The following is a 16,588-nucleotide window of genomic DNA, read 5'->3' on the forward strand; positions in this document are numbered from 1 at the left end:
TACCGTTTGTTTGAATCCTGTCCTCGGCAACAACCCTGTCGAAGATGATGCTGACAAGCTGCTTGATGGTGGCTGCTGCAGTGTTGATGGTGGTGCTGTCCTTGGTGAAATGCAGTCGGAAACACAAGACGAGGGCCTTGGGGCGAAACATCAAAAATGGTCAACTCATGGTCATTCTTAGATTCCTTATAATTACTAAGGGAGGCAAACTGAGAAATTGTGATATTGTTCAAGACTGAATTTCAGACAGAAACACATCACTTTTGAGGACTTCAAGTACTTAGTTCTACTTAATATATATGTGTAATATATGACAACACTGTCATAGTCTGAGCTGAGACACTTGTTTGTTGTTCCACTGATTGACTGACTGAGTTTTACGCCGCTTTTAGCAATATTCCAGCAACATCACGGCAGGGGACACGAGAAATGGGCTTCACACATTGTACCCATGTGGGGATCCGAACCCGGGTCTTCGGCGTGACGAGCCAACGCTTTAACCACTAGGCTACCCCACCGCCCCCTTTGTTGTTCCATGCTCCAGCTCAATCACAACAACTTCTAAATCTGTGATCAAATGTGAGCAACAATCTATCTTATCGTACGACAATGGCATACAGGGATCAAATGTGTGCTTAATTTGCATGTCATGCCATGGATAAAATATTTTCAATGTGCCTTGGCAGACTTAAAATAAACTTATAAAAATAATATTCACCATGATTCATTTAATGGAAAATTAGAAAATTTGATAAACTGAAATGATTCTAGCACTTTTTTGCACCCATCAAACTGATTATTGGTGACACTCTCAATGTCACAGCTTAACATGGGTGTGGCCATTTTGAATGCCAGTGAGCATAACAGGAAATACTGTTTTAGATGATAACATAGTTTGTGGGTTAGGTTATGGGTCCGGGACAAATGAAGCTGAACTATTCTTGCAGTCACGGTAGTGTCCAGGAAATCAGGTTTACACGTTTACATGACGTTTACTGATTGATTAAAAAAAATACAAAATCGAAATGACATAAATAGAGGATATTATATGAGTGCCCATGTCATACTATGTTTACGACACGAGTGCCTCAATGTTGGTATTTCCAGAGTGAGAGCGAGGCATATACTGATATTTAGGCACGAGTGCCGTAAATATAGTGAGTAATAGTATGATATGGGCACGAATATAATATTCTGTTTATTACCGAAGTTGTCCAATTGAAGAAAATAAACCCAAATATACCTTCAAAAACAGGCTTGCTACCGCTGTCGCCGCATGTAGAATGCAATGTCACAGAGGAAACGTGACGTCATAGCCTTGTTCATGACGTCACGTCACCATGACAAAGTGATATTTTGCCTGCATCATGTGAAATATATGAGCCCCCGATATGTTCGCCCTCGTAGGTAATAATTGTTGTTATGTTTGGAGTGTAATTGGATCATGAAAGGGTATGGACTCACTTATTTTCCCAAAGGAAACACAAATTATTTTGTCTGGTGCCCATTGGCAGCCTTCGAAAAAAATGTATTTTATATCCCAGACATTAAGTCACTTGGCATGACCATTCAATTTTATAACCAGCATTGACCTACTCTTAATAAACAAAACATAGAATTTTATGGATAACAACTTCTGGTTTATTGCATTTAAATTGATTTAGTAACATTTCAATGAAGCTTTTCACAATGTAATAAAGCATGACTTACAACAACCAAGCCATACAACAAATGATATTAACATCAACAAGATGTAATGTGTATCCAATCAGCTTGAAATCCTAACTGTACAGGCGACTTCATTACGTATGTGCTATTTGATGTATTTATCATACATCTGGCTCCATGTAATTATCTGTGTGCATCTTGTTAATGTTAATCTGCTGGTAACCACAACATATATATACACTTCATTACTTGGTTCTAGTCGCTCCAGCTTCATAACTGTTTATCAATCTACAGCAGTGTGTGAAATAGTTTCCAAATTTTTGCTAGCCAGTCGGGCTAGCTATGCCTGAAAGTTACTAGCCAAGAAATAATTTACGAGCCCGGAATTTGATTGAAGCCATGGCTTTCATCGTTAGGCTACAAATATGAGGAACATTTTTATCAGGCCATAATCCTGCATGATTTAAAAGTGTGTTATAACTTAACAAATCGGAGAGAGTGATATATTTACAAAATGACCCCATGAAAATTCACTAGCCTGTCGTGCCAGTACCTGAGGAGATATACTGGCCCGACAGGATTTTTACTAGCCACGGGCTAGCGGGCCAGGGGCTATTTCACGAACTGATCTACAGTGAATGCAAAATGAAATAAACTTTGTTATCCATAACCTAAAGATTTCCTTATATATCCACAAACTCAAACCACAGGAAGAACACAGACTCACATTAACAAATACAGAAACACAAGGATGATGCTGATGTTGATTGTAGTGAAACAGCTATCAACTGAATACTAGTGGTGTAACTAGTACATTATCAGGATATGTATGTGGCTATCACACAGCATATGTGTAGCTATCACAAAGCATATTGGTGACGGATTGTATTTGTTACCCAACTTTCATTATATATATTCCAGGGCTCCAGATAAGGGCCGTATCGGTGTATGTACGAATAAAAAATATGCACGATACGGAAGGAAATAATTTAGAAAACGTAGCAGATACGCACCACGACAATGGTGTATGGGCTTAGAATCATTTACAGACGTATTTATCTGAAAAAGTATTGTTTTATTGTTTATTGACCTGTTTACACAAAAATCAATGTTGTGGTGCATATATGACACAAAACACAAGATTACTGATACTCCATTAAATTCCATTCAGTACTCTAAATGTACTGTAACTTTTTTCCGTACTCCTGTATTGAAAAAATCAGGAGTATGTACTCCTCATGTTGCAAAAATTATCTGGAGCCCTGTATTCACTTCATCATGATGATAACACTGGATTTGCTACAGCCTTCCTGACTCAGCAGTTTCTGGTCGACATACCTTAGCCAGTGCATCGTGTTGCACCACGGAATTGGTTGTGATCAACAGGATGGCTGTCTGCAGCAGCTTCAACTCCTCCAGCCCTCCCTCCATCAACATCCACAGCATGGTAATGATACTGTCTGCTGCAGTCTGATGGTTAAACAATGGACACTCTTTATAACCTGTATTCTCTGGACGTGATACAGAAATGTGCATCCTGAATTCTAAATGTATAAAATGGACATGGAAGAAATATATATTGTGTCCCATGGAATGCAGAATAATATTGACAGCTGTATGGCAGCAGTTTGTAAACAATCGAGTCTTGGCCAGACAATCCAGTGAACAGCAGCATGAGCATCGATCTAGGCAGTTTCGATACAATGACATGTGTCAACCAAGTCTGCGAGCCTGATCACCCGATCCTGTTAGTTGCCTCTTACAACAAGCATGGGTTGGTGAACACCAATTCTAACCCGGATGTGCTACAATTCTATCAACACCTAACTAAATGGAACTGACAGAATATGTAGATCAAACCTATTTGTCCTCTTCAAGCTCAAATAGCCACAACTCTGAAGAGCATAAAAAGAAGGTTCACACAAGTCTTTTTTTAATCGTCTTAAAAAACTCATTCCGATGGCAGTATGCTTTAATGAATGTTACTGTCTCTGATCAGTCACTTACTGTAGATATAGCTTCATGAGATATAAGTCTTTGCACGGCAACCAGACCCTGGTGTACCAGTTTGGGACTCTTTGTCTCACACCCCAGAACAAATGGATGTACAATGTCAGAACTTGCTGGGATCAGGCCTAAAATGTAATAGTATTAAATACTGAAAAAAACGTTGTCATATAACCTTGGTGGAAATTCAGACACTGTTCTGGTGCAAGTAACTGGTTTCATTGATGACTTAATGGGTGCCATAAAAGGAATCTTCATAGTATCTGTAATCACTAAATTACCAATCATATAAGGGCTTTTCTATCATATTTATTATTGTTATGTCAGATGTGAAGGGACATGGCAATATGTCAATGATCTTTCCTTATCAATATCATGCATGACTGAATATTAATCAATCAGCAACAGACTTTTTAATAGTGTTCAATTTTCAATCAACATTGACACTTTATCAAATACTCTCAAAACTTGTTTTAGTCACGATATGGCTGAAATATTGCCAATGTGGCCGTAAATCTTAACTCACTCACACACTCTAGTGCAAGAAATCACTTTTATATGATACAGTAATTAAGGTAAATTAAGGACAATTTTCCAGAATTTATATATATCATTGCATATGTTTTACTTTATTTGTTTTACATGATGCACTGATGAACTGCAGCATCCCTAACTGTGTAATAATATAGTGGATTTACCTACCTGTAATTAAGTTTTCATTCTTGGATACAATTGTCCTTAACTTCAACTGAATGGTTTCAGCAGCCTGAAATTTGAAAAAGAATATTTAGTACTGGTTCATGCATACGCAAAAACATGTGGGGTAAGAACGGGAAACTTTCAGGTTCAGTACAAGTCTCATAGTCAATGAGGTGAGGTGAGGTGAAATTGAGTTTTACGTCGTGAATACTTGAGAATATTTCGCTCATATGACGACATGCATGCGTGTGTATGTGTATATGCGGCTGCTTGTACTAGCCCAGACTTAAGCTGGTTTTATAGTGCTAGCCCACTGAGATACCATGCCGCAGTGAAGCATGAATACCCCACTCAGACACATTATACTGACTCCGAGCCGACCAGTCCTTGTTGCACCCATTAATACCGAGCGCCAGGCAGGGACCAACAAGTATCATATTTTAACGTCTTTTGGTATGACGCGGTCGGGGATCGAACCCGCAACCTTCCGCTCTCCGGGCGGACGCTCTAACCACCACACGGCGGAGCCGGTTCATAGTTAATGAAATGAGACCTCTAATTGGTGAAGTTCAATAATGACAATAGCGTGTTGTAACAAATTCGTTGTGTTCACCACATATCATATAGAAAGGGAAAAGGAGATATACACACCTTAATCAGTGGGGGTGAATATTGAGGGGGAATCAACTACTGCAATAGCGATAGTCTACTGCAACATACTATTGCAACAGCGATAGCCTTTTGCAACCAACTATTGCAATACAGCATAAATATCTAATAAAAATAAATAGCCATCCAAATACCTATTTGGATTGAGCATTTACCAACGGACGATAATTACTAAACTATAAGATGAGTATATGGATGGCAACTTCTTCTTTATTGTATAACACAACGTTTCTGGGCTACTTCTTGCCCCTTCTCAATCCTAAGTTGAATGAAATTCTGAGATTTTAATGTTCAATTGGCAAAGTCAAGTTATGAGGATTTGCAATCTTGATTTCACCTTATTTGATTTACTATTTTGTTTAAAGTGAAATTCATCGGTACGTTTTCACTGCAAACAGAGTATAGACATGGTCAGAAAAGGGGTGCCTAACTGTTCAGCACAACGACACCTTCTTTAAAGGAAGCTTTGGTATCTTTTTTTCATGTAAACCATGGGCTCATGCAAGTAGACAATTATTTACCAGTATTACAATTGTGGTGAAAAAAGTGTTGAACAATCTCAGTGTAATTCGACAGTTCTCAAAGACATTTGCATTTTTCAGTTATCATCCGATCATAGGTTTTCCTACATTATCCAATGGCAGTGCTTACTTCGACTATAACGAGGAGTGTTGTGTCACACAGATATTGTAAATTCTGGAATGGTGGCTTGTGTTTACGATAGTGGTATCTTTTATAAGTACACTCGGGTAACCTTGATTCGTGGATATAAGGGAAGTGTGGCGAAAATCATATTTTAAATACACTGTTTCATTTTGTATACTCACTGATTATTTTATTCATTGATTCAGCAAACTGAAAATGCCTAATATTCTACTCATGAATTAAACGTTTGTCTACCGAAGCCATTTGCCATCATCACCAATTTGTGTGCACACAAAATGTGACATCAGCTTTTTTTCGTGGATTACGTATTCGGTTACCATATACAGAGCTACAGATATCTTTTGGGGTCATTGAGTAATGAGCTCGCTTGTGTTCATCTCAATTGGTTTTCCTAATTTTCCTTTGAATAATCAAATACATTGCAGCCACCTCACTCAAACTCAATTGGGTATTCTGCCATTTTCCATAAATTGTGTAAATATGATAAAGTTTAATGTTCGTTTACGTGTTTGTTATCTATATTTGAACTGTAATATGAGAAACGATAAGAAAGACTGCAAGTTGCCAAGTTCATGTGTTGAAATAGAACCTCTCAATATACCTCAGTTATTTTATGTATCCACCGGTTTGCAGGCTAAGATTTGACACTTTTGTGTGTACGCATGCAATATCAATTGATTTAGTATTTACAAAAATTCAAGCATACTTATACGCAATAGACTTAATATGAATTGAGTTTTCACATAAATATTTGCGTAATTTACTTAGATATGCAGCTTATCTGTACCTCTGCATATATCACATCATACGACAGCCCATTGCAGTAAGTACTGACACCTAGGAAAGCAGACGATGAAATGTGAGAAGGTTGGTGCTTACAATGTCTTTTTTACTTAACATTTTGTAAAATTATGGTATTAATTGATCTTTGGATATTTATCTCAGTGCTGGACAATTAGATTTAGTGTACATTTACGTGTAATGAAGAGATTCGGAACATTTTTGTCATCAAAGCGTGGCATTGTGTGCACATAATTTACGAGATAGCATGATAATTACCGTGATCCACGAAATTTGGTTACAGATCTGTAAGTGACATTTTTATAGCCGTGCCTTACCCTTAATATGAGGATAATATTGATGCATAGCAGCAAATAAATGACTGAAACTGAGTCATTTTATAGTGAGTGGCAAATAATTACACGCTACTCTACATGCTATTTCACAGCATACCTCTTTCACCTCCGGGTGTCTCCTCTTGCTGTCTGAAGACAAAGTTCGTAAGTCATTCTGTAGATTTTCCAACAATTTTTTGGCCACCGCTGGGTCGCTTTTAGCTCGACTCGCCATATTGATCCAACTTATCAAATTGCCTTATCACAGCGGTAAGTTTACTTAGCGTCACATGTAGTGACACACAGAATATTTATCTCTACGAGGTGTAAGAACTTGTGGAACTTTCAAAACACCGGTTACTCGGTCTCTAGCAGACAACACAGGAAGGCGTAGAATGTCAAGCTGTCATTTATGGAAACACTTTTTTTCCTGAACAACCATCAAATGTCACAGTTATTTCCTCACACAAACACGTAGAATCAATCTGATAGAATTTCTAGGCAGCGTGCTATTCTACTGCCACAAACAATAGCTGTGACATCAAAATGCAAATGTTACACGTCTCCCAGATTTACTCTCGTAAGGAAGCTGCCATGTTGGAAAACGCGCCCTCTGTATACAAATAACGGCAGATAACTCTAATAGCTTATGTCAACACATTCGGAAAATAGTCACGAGAAACGTTTTTTAAAAAATGTCAAGTCTGAATTGTCTTACTCGCAGTGTGCCAGAAACATCATATTTGCAAGCAGAAACAATATCCATATCGTATTTCAAAACAGCTGTTGAATATCTAGAATCGTAGAGCTGTGCAGGCTAACTGGAAAAAAACAAGCATATTTGTTGGTTTCTGGGTCACATGAATATTTACACCTGTTTTAATTTAGCAGTTAATAGTCACAATGCTGAGGCAATATCTATAGACTGACTCGTTGTTTCTGGAAATATACAATTTTTGTAGAAACAAATAATTCCATTTATCCTGAAAATGAGCCCCGGTGATCTGGGAGTTTCAGATGTGGAAGGAAACATTATACAGTTTATGAGCCAGTTTATCCGCATGCATTCGATTGAGTCGTGCTCTAGACATTGTCTTTAATGATTGAATATGCAGTGGCGTAGCTACAGCGTAGCACAAAAAGCCCGTCCTTACACTTTAAAATTGAAAACAAAATGTTGTGATTGAAGACGCTAAATGTTTTTAGCATTTAATTTGTTTTCATGTTTTCTGGGTGGTTTCTGGTATAGTACCGTGGCACCCAAACGCAACTTGCCTTGCGGATCGTTTATAGACAAACATGTTTCGTCTACACTGTGCAATAAATCGTGTCTGGAAACATTCGAAATCGTTTGTCCAGTAGGCGATATCGTTGATCTATTCTTTGAAATTGTTTTACCTCTTAAGTATTGTATCTTTTGTTATGTGCAGAAATGAGTAAAAATCTACAACTAATTGTTACTTCGTTAAACAACCCAAATTGACTGAAACACCCGTTTTACCTGACCATAGTACCCAGTGTTCCCAAACACGTTCTGATACAATAGGGGGCAGTGGGGTAGCCTAGTGGTTAAAGCGTTCGCTCGTCACGCCGAAAACCCGGGTTCAATTCCCCACATGGGTACAATGTGTGAAGCCCATTTCTGGTGTCCCCGCCGTGATATTGCTGGAATACTGCTAAAAGCGGCGTAAAACTAAACTCACTCACTCACTCACTCTGATACAATAGCTTTATCTGAGTCATGTACTGATTCCTCGCCAATTGTTAAATCAGACACTCGGAAACCATCTACTGTCTCTGTTGAGACGGTAGAATTGACAAATGTTAAGATTGGTTCACGTACATCATGATTTCGTGGTAGACATGGACAAAGTCATTGACATATTCGCACAAGGTCAAAGTAGAAGAGTGGCTCTTCTCTTTGACTAACATCTATGAAGACCTAATGCTGCTCTGACAGTTTGTTGAATCGTCTCAGTCGTCATGAGATCCACCTTACCCTTTGAAGTTGAAGTGTTTCATTTACCGAGTTTTCGAGCTGTTTTGGTACTTAACTATCAGATGTGGTATACTCTTCCTGATTTCAAAATGCCACATCATTTGTGCTTACGCTCTGTATTTTCCTGGCTACGCGCCTGATATGTATATATAATTACTTGAGTTTTCGGTTTTCATTCACATTGATTATTGATAGTTCTGTATGGGTATTCAAATGACAGCATTTTAATCCCTGATGTCCGTTCTACTGGGGTTTTCTAAAACCATAAGCGGACCTTTCACAAACATAATTCTGTAAAAAGATATATTGTTGACTTTTTTATTTGCATCTGCCCATGTGTTGTCACATATTTTATTAGCTCAATACACCTTATCGATACACATATCTTTACTACAATAAGCGAGAGAGAAAAATAACGTTATTTGCAGATTTATGAAGCAGTGTTCATGTTTAGTCATGCAGCATTTAACCAGCAAATAAGAATCTAACTACAGTCGACAATATGTTCTGGAAATAAGCACTGGTAATCCAACTGCTGTTCGATCGATGTTGACTACCAGCGAAGAGCTGTTCTGTGCAAGAACTATTCTGGTTTTATTCTTTTTGTTAGCATGCATTTTTAAACGCCAAATATCATACACACTGTTTTAATTTTTTTTAAACATTTATTATTATTTTGTTTTAGTTGGGTTTTATTCTTTCGTTTTGTTTTGTGTCTTTCGCTTTTGTAAGATTGATACGGCTTGTATACCGAAGGACGAGGGGACTACCAGCTTTCATGTCTTCACTGTACGCCATCGCGTCTCACAGCTGTGGCAGTAAACGAACTTTCACCTAGTAAACTCTCGCTTGTGCTTGTGGCGCATATATATTGGATTTATCACTGTGTTCGGAGAAATATAGTTATGGGACAATATCAGATCGTGACGACACGAGTCTCCTGAGTCATTGAATTTGTTAACGTGTGGGCGTTACTGTATTGTCTCTGTGCTAGTGGTACGGGACTGACTCAGTCATAGTATGTGAATCCTGACGTAAGATGCAGATGATGTCATAAACACTATGACGTCATGACAGTGCAGCTTGTTGTATATAGAGGATACTAAACCACCTTCCGTGCAATACCATTTTTATTAAACGAGTTAATAGAATAGAATAGAATAATACTTTAATGTCTTTTCAGGAATTTGTGTTACATAAACAGAGCTACTGACACATTAGAGAGATACAAAACATATTTACATAAAGTCATTGATTTAGGTATCTTCACATTTGTTTAAGAGAGATATGGTACTTGGAATAAAGGATGTACGGGGCTCTCTTAGTTTTCACAATTTGAACTTTGTAGCGGCGGCCTGAAGGGAGGAGGTTGTATTCCGAATTTAAGTAGTGAGTACGGTCAGATATAATTTTGACACCTTGATTCACGATTTGCCGCTCATGTATTGATGATAAACATGATTTGGTATCAAACGATCGAAAGCGAGTTTGATACTAAATCTTTCACGAGTTTAATAAATTTGTATTTCACGGAAGCGAGTTTAGAATTCTGTTTATTACTCTCCAACACAAATTGATAGAAACTGCCTTACAGTGTAAAAGCAGGGTATAATACCATTGTGACGTCATGACTGTAAACCATTATGACGTCATACATCTAGCGGTATTACACGAGCGTAAAAATATTACACTGCAGTATCTTCCACGGGCGAGAAATAAGAGATGTTTACAACACTCCCGTGCAGTAGTGACATAGCAGTAAACATAATAATCGACTCTGGACAAGACATCTGCTGGAAAGTGATTGATATTATGAGCACTAATCCACACCCTAGGTGTACAGTGGCATGCTATCCACCAAGTTATTGCATTTGGTACACTTATAAAGTGATGACTTAGCATGACACAACTGCCACGGGCTTATCTATTTTCTCTAAACAAACGCGTACATTCTGAAGTCAGATGAGTCTGGGACCTCATGCGAAGCTTTGTATGCTTCTTGAGTACAGTTTTACTGTTACATAAAAGCAACTGGTACAGTGAGGTGCATGACAATAAATATTTATTCATAAAAGTGAAAAGAGTATCGAAAGACTTGACGAGAGCACGCGGAGCCGAACAACCAATGTAAACAAAGGATAATGACGCAACTGGAAAAAGTGTTTTCACGAAATGAAATGTATACTCAGAGGCAAAAGTTATTGTGACATGGAATTGTTTCTTTGGTAATCTTGGGAATAAAGATTTTGATTGGAACCGAAGAGAAAGACCGTTAAAATGGTCGATGAACTGCACTGTAATAGTCCAGACACCCAGACGCTTATCATTTCCGCAAAATGTTGTCTTAAGAAGTGTCGAAAGAAAACGCCTAAATTCGCCATTTTGTATAATTACTTTAAAAGTTAAGATAGTTTAAGTATGGAATTTTACTGTTCAAAGGAGTTTTGATGTAGTAGCATAAAAAACACAGTCTCTAGTAACGGTTTGGACAAATAATAGTAACGGTCAGGACATATCTTTGATAAATTTCAATTTTGAAGAATATATTCTATGGTGTGATAATAAATTTCTATTTACTTATCTATCTGCTTAAAATAATATAAGCCCAAACGAATTTATCACGTTAAGTTTCCATTTTCTATAAGATCTATAGTCTTTATGAATTAAAGGTAACGGTTAGGACACCTATGGTAACAGTTTGGACAAAATGTAGTAACGGTAAACAACTTAATTGTATTCCAACCTTTAAAGATTTTTTGGTAGTAAACTGTTTTGACTGTAACTGTGAGATATGGAAGACTACCATTTGCTTTGAATATTGCTAGGTGCTAATATGTTGGCCAAACCTTTGTATTTGATAAATATGTGTTACCATCTCACTATTAACAAAACCTAAAGGTATCCGAGTGAATGAAAGAAGTATATTTCGTGGAGACTAATATTGCACCATAATATACTCTCCCAAAAAAAGAAACGCATATAGGAATTTCAACTGTATTTTTATGTTTATTTTGAAACATCTTGTAGGCTTTATGAGTCAATGAAATATAGCGAAATTGCACACAGGGAATGCAGATCTTATCCGTCTTTAGCACCAACTCGAGGAAAGTCAGTTTGAGTGTCACATGGAGATGTGTGGTGGCGCTGAAGTCAATACCTCGTTTGACCACCGTGGGCATCCAGAACTGCACGGCATCGCCTCGGCATCTAACGAATAAGTCTCAGAATCTCGTGTTGCCCAGTCGCAGCCCACTCTGCCTGTAGTGCCTGTGCGAGTTGCTGAAGTGTCTGGCGCTGAGGGTTACGGCGTCGCACCCGTCTGTCCAGGGCATCCCACAGATGTTCGATCGGGTTTAAGTCCGGTGATCTTGAGGGCCAGGGGAGCACATTGATGTTGTGGTTCTGGAGGAAGTCTCTAGTGTGACGTGCTGTGTGGGGCCTGGCATTGTCCTGTTGAAACAACTCCATCTGGCGATCAATGATTGGAAGGAGGTGTGGGCGTAGGATTTCGTCCTGAACGTTGGTGCACCATTGAACTCGATGTCGACGATGTTGTTGTCGAAGCACAGGGCCAAAATAAGGTCTTCTGGCACGTAAACCAGCCTCTCTCAACCTGTTCCTGACGGTCTGTGCAGAAAGCCTCCTCAATCCGGGTATTTGTCGAGCGGTACTGATCGCCGTAGCTGTTCGATGACGCAGGTGATGTACCCGGGTGTAGCGATCCTGCGCCACAGTGGTCGCTCGAGGTCGCCCACTATGAGGGGCATCTGCTACCGCATTCTGCCGGCGATATCTCTCCCAGAGCCGTTAAATGGTGCTTTGGTGAACATTCATGCGTCGGGCAACTGCACGTTGAGACTGGCCAGCTTCAAGCAAACCAATGGCGATATGACGGTTGGCTTCACTTAGACGTGGCATTTTGCGTTCGTCAACAATATTCCAAATACAGTGAATAATCGACAGACAGCGATCGACCTTTTATACCCATCATTGAGACTATCTGATCCCCAACTTTCACGTGCATTGCATTTGAATTGTGTATTCTGTGACACAACACGTCGAAATTGAAAATCATGCTGTTAAATACGGGTATTTTACGGATGGTGCATTTTGTTGTGATGTTTCAAAACATAAACCCCATAGGACTCATAAACAGAGCAAAACCTTTTGTAAAATGAATCACGTTTTAATTCATTGCTACATGAAATTGCTATTTTCATGATGCGTTTCTTTTTTGGGAGAGTATATAAACAGCAAAATGATATCTATGCAGTGGCCTGTGTAGCATGACGATGTGTACAGTATCAGAGTTGTTGCAGTACCTTTCAGAATTTAATTTTTTGCAACTTTTTAGAGGGATAACATTTGTTTGTTACACTGATGTCCTGACCGTTACCAATAATGTCACAACCAATACTATTCATTAAATTTTCGTTCCCCAATTGCACTCTTCTTTCGATTATAAGTGATTTTCAACATAGACAGGTGTGTTTTTCTATTCTTTAGAAGCTACAGTTTGTTTTTATTCAAAAGCCTAAATTCATTCACAAGTTTCATATTGATATAACAAATGTCCAAACCGTTACCACAGCATGGAAGAAAACATGTCATATTTGTTACAAGTTACAATTTCTAATACACATTTCACTGTCTGTCCAAAATAGGGTTAGCAGTTCAAGTAAATGGTATCATTTCTTCCTTTCATGTTACCTGTTTCTATGTTGAATTAAATTGTTTAAGGTTTATGTTCAGCCCGTTACCATTCCTGTCCAAACCGTTACCACTATTGTCCTAACCGTTACTGGTGTTAATTGACTGCTCTAATTAATTCATCGTAATACATGAAACACTCCTCTTTACGATGGTGTCATCAAAAGATGTTCTGCGTCAGCATCGCCAGATATTACGTCACGCTGCCAAAACAACCGGTCTGGCTGCTGAGCTTCAGCTGAAATTTTGCTCCTGTTGGAGCGGGGGCAGAGTGGGCGTTACTTTATAACGTACTTAGCATCTTAATTCCTGTTTCAATGTCACTGCATATGAAAACTGCAACAAGTTTAACATACTTGCAATTAAGCAGAAGGTACTAAACTGAATGAATCATAGATGTCGTAAATGGTTGTACAATACTGTTCTAGGTACATACCTGTATGAGTATTACCAGGTAACCTAAACAATCAAGCACATGTTAGCAGCTTAACAACAGGTTAATGTTGACCAGAGTTATGGGAATATAGCAATAAAGCGAAACCTTTTTTAACATCCTCAGTGCCGCATAATCAGTATCTGTTTGTATAGGATTCAAAAAGATAGAACTGTTCGGTCAGATTTGGTCCAGGGAGTATTTACATATAGTCTTTATAACACCACATATATATATCGACTATATATCTATGACTTGTTTGAGTGGCATTTTAGAAGTTGAGACGTACAATATAGAACAAGTTTTTTATGGATAACAACTTCTTTATTTCGTGAGTGCGACGTTTCGATACAGATTCTTGTACCGTTGTCAAGCAAGAGTGATACATGAAGTGTAGGAGCTGCATATATATACTGTATAGAACAATGAAACAACATAATAGACAAAGAAAACAACATAATTGCCATGATTGGCTAAGCAGTAAGCCGATGAAGCCAGTGAGTACACAAAGGATAGTGAATGGAAGCCAGAGATGTAGTTACAATGAGATGTTTATGCAATAGGTGCGATGTTTATACAATAGATTGGGCTTGGTGGAGGAGTGGATCATAAGCTGATGGAATGAAGTATCCTTGGTCACGGTTGATGGTGGGCTTGTGGCGTTTGATGAGAATGGTGATGTCGGACCACTCAATTTGATGATTCGGGTTAGCTTTGATGTGGTCAGAGATAGCTGATTTGGTGTCGGAATTAGCAACAGAGGTGCGATGTTCTTTGACTCGGGTGTTGATGGGTCGGGATGTTTCTCCTATGTAGCATTGTCCACAATCACAGTTTATTTTATAAATGACACATTTCGGGTTGTTGTTGTTGACGACCTATGAGCAAATCCACGGACTTCCCATGGGCTCCCCACTATCCCCCATCCTAACAGAAATTTACATGGCCGACCTGGAAGATAAGGCCCTAGAAACTGCACCCTTCAAACCGTCCTGCTGGTACCGCAAAGTGGATGACACCTTCGTCATCCTCGAACCTCAGCAAGATCCAAAGCAGCCCCTCGCCCATCTCAACAGCCAACATCCCCGCATCAAATTCACCATTGAAACAGAGCAGAACAACCAACTACCTTTCCTTGATGTCCTTGTATCCCGCACCTCCTGCAACCAACTCCAGACCTCCGTGTACAGAAAACCTACTCATACGGATCAATACATCCACTACAACTCCAACCACCCCCCTAAAGTCAAGACCGGCGTCATCTCTACATTGACCAGAAGAGCCAAAAACATCTGCTCAACAAACCTACAGGAAGAAATTGAACACCTAGCTGAGGAAAGTCTTTGTAGAACGCAACCACTACCCACCTGAAATAGTCAACAGAACCATCGAAGCAACGCTTTCACCTCCTGCCAAAAGATCTAAACCAGAATCAGCCCCCATCAAAATATCCATTCCCTACATTGGTAAACCATCACACCAAATAAGCCGACTCCTGAAACAACAGGCAGGCATAGACACAACCTTCTCAGCGTCCTCCAGCCTCAACAACCTCCTCCATGCCAACGGAAGAAAACAACCCACCGTCAACAACAACAACCCGAAATGTGTCATTTATAAAATAAACTGTGATTGTGGACAATGCTACATAGGAGAAACATCCCGACCCATCAACATCCGAGTCAAAGGATATCGCACCTCTGTTGCTAATTCCGACACCAAATCAGCTATCTCTGACCACATCAAAGCTAACCCCAATCATCAAATTGAGTGGTCCGACATCACCATTCTCGCCAACAACCAAACGGACTTCACTAAACGCAAGCTCACAGAAGTCATTCACATCAAACGCCACAAGCCCACCATCAACCGTGACCAAGGATACTTCATTCCATCAGCTTATGATCCACCCCTCCACCAAGCCCAATCTATTGTAACTACATCTCTGGCTTCCATTCACTATCCTTTGTGTACTCACTGGCTTCATCAGCTTACTGCTTAGCCAATCATGGCAATTATGTTGTTTTCTTTGTCTATTATGTTGTTTCATTGTTCTATACAGTATATATATGCAGCTCCTACACTTCATGTATCACTCTTGCTTGACAACGGTACAAGAATCTGTATCGAAACGTCGCACTCACGAAATAAAGAAGTTGTTATCCATAAAAACTTGTTCTATATTATATATCTATGGTAAAAAGAAATGGCAACAGAACGTGTAGCTATTCGGCGTAACGAATCTAACGCTTGAACCTAGGTTACCAACCCTTACACCACTGGGCCTAGATTTTCGAAGCTCTCTTAGAGCTAAGATAGTCGTAAGTGCCATACATTAACATTACTTACGACTATCTTAGCGCTAATAGAGCTTCGAAAATTTAGGCCCTGGTTGCGTCGGGTTATTGAGATTGTTTATAGAAACTAATGTCAATCAGATCAGAATGGATGTATATTTCACGCAGGTGTTCGCCGGAATTGTCACGTGATGTGTTCAGCCAATCGGGGACACACTTTCGCTGCACGAGACTCATTGGATAGAAGCAGACGTCACTTTATTTATCAAATGCACCGGGCCATTTAAAATTAATTCCAACGAGCTGTTTATAATTTATCCATCGA

At 39.1% G+C, this 16,588-nt stretch overlaps 1 protein-coding gene across 2 annotated transcripts in view; it reads right to left on the bottom strand.

Annotated features, from left to right (window-relative positions):
- Positions 1 to 7,426, bottom strand: part of LOC124276545 (protein MON2 homolog) — a 144,788-nt gene extending 137,362 nt beyond the window's left edge. For both annotated transcript variants that reach the window (XM_046712183.1, XM_046712182.1), the window contains exons 1-5: positions 6,943 to 7,426; positions 4,378 to 4,441; positions 3,676 to 3,803; positions 3,007 to 3,138; positions 4 to 136 (exon numbers count right to left, since the gene is read on the bottom strand). In XM_046712183.1, the coding sequence (XP_046568139.1) occupies positions 4 to 136; positions 3,007 to 3,138; positions 3,676 to 3,803; positions 4,378 to 4,441; positions 6,943 to 7,059 (574 nt within the window). In that variant the 5' untranslated portion in view covers positions 7,060 to 7,426. The remainder of the gene's footprint in view (positions 1 to 3; positions 137 to 3,006; positions 3,139 to 3,675; positions 3,804 to 4,377; positions 4,442 to 6,942) is intronic.
- Between the last annotated feature and the right edge of the window lie 9,162 nt (positions 7,427 to 16,588).

The sequence above is a fragment of the Haliotis rubra genome, unplaced genomic scaffold (assembly GCF_003918875.1).
Source record: "Haliotis rubra isolate DU_JTF1 unplaced genomic scaffold, ASM391887v1 Scf21, whole genome shotgun sequence".
Taxonomy (NCBI): domain Eukaryota; kingdom Metazoa; phylum Mollusca; class Gastropoda; order Lepetellida; family Haliotidae; genus Haliotis; species Haliotis rubra.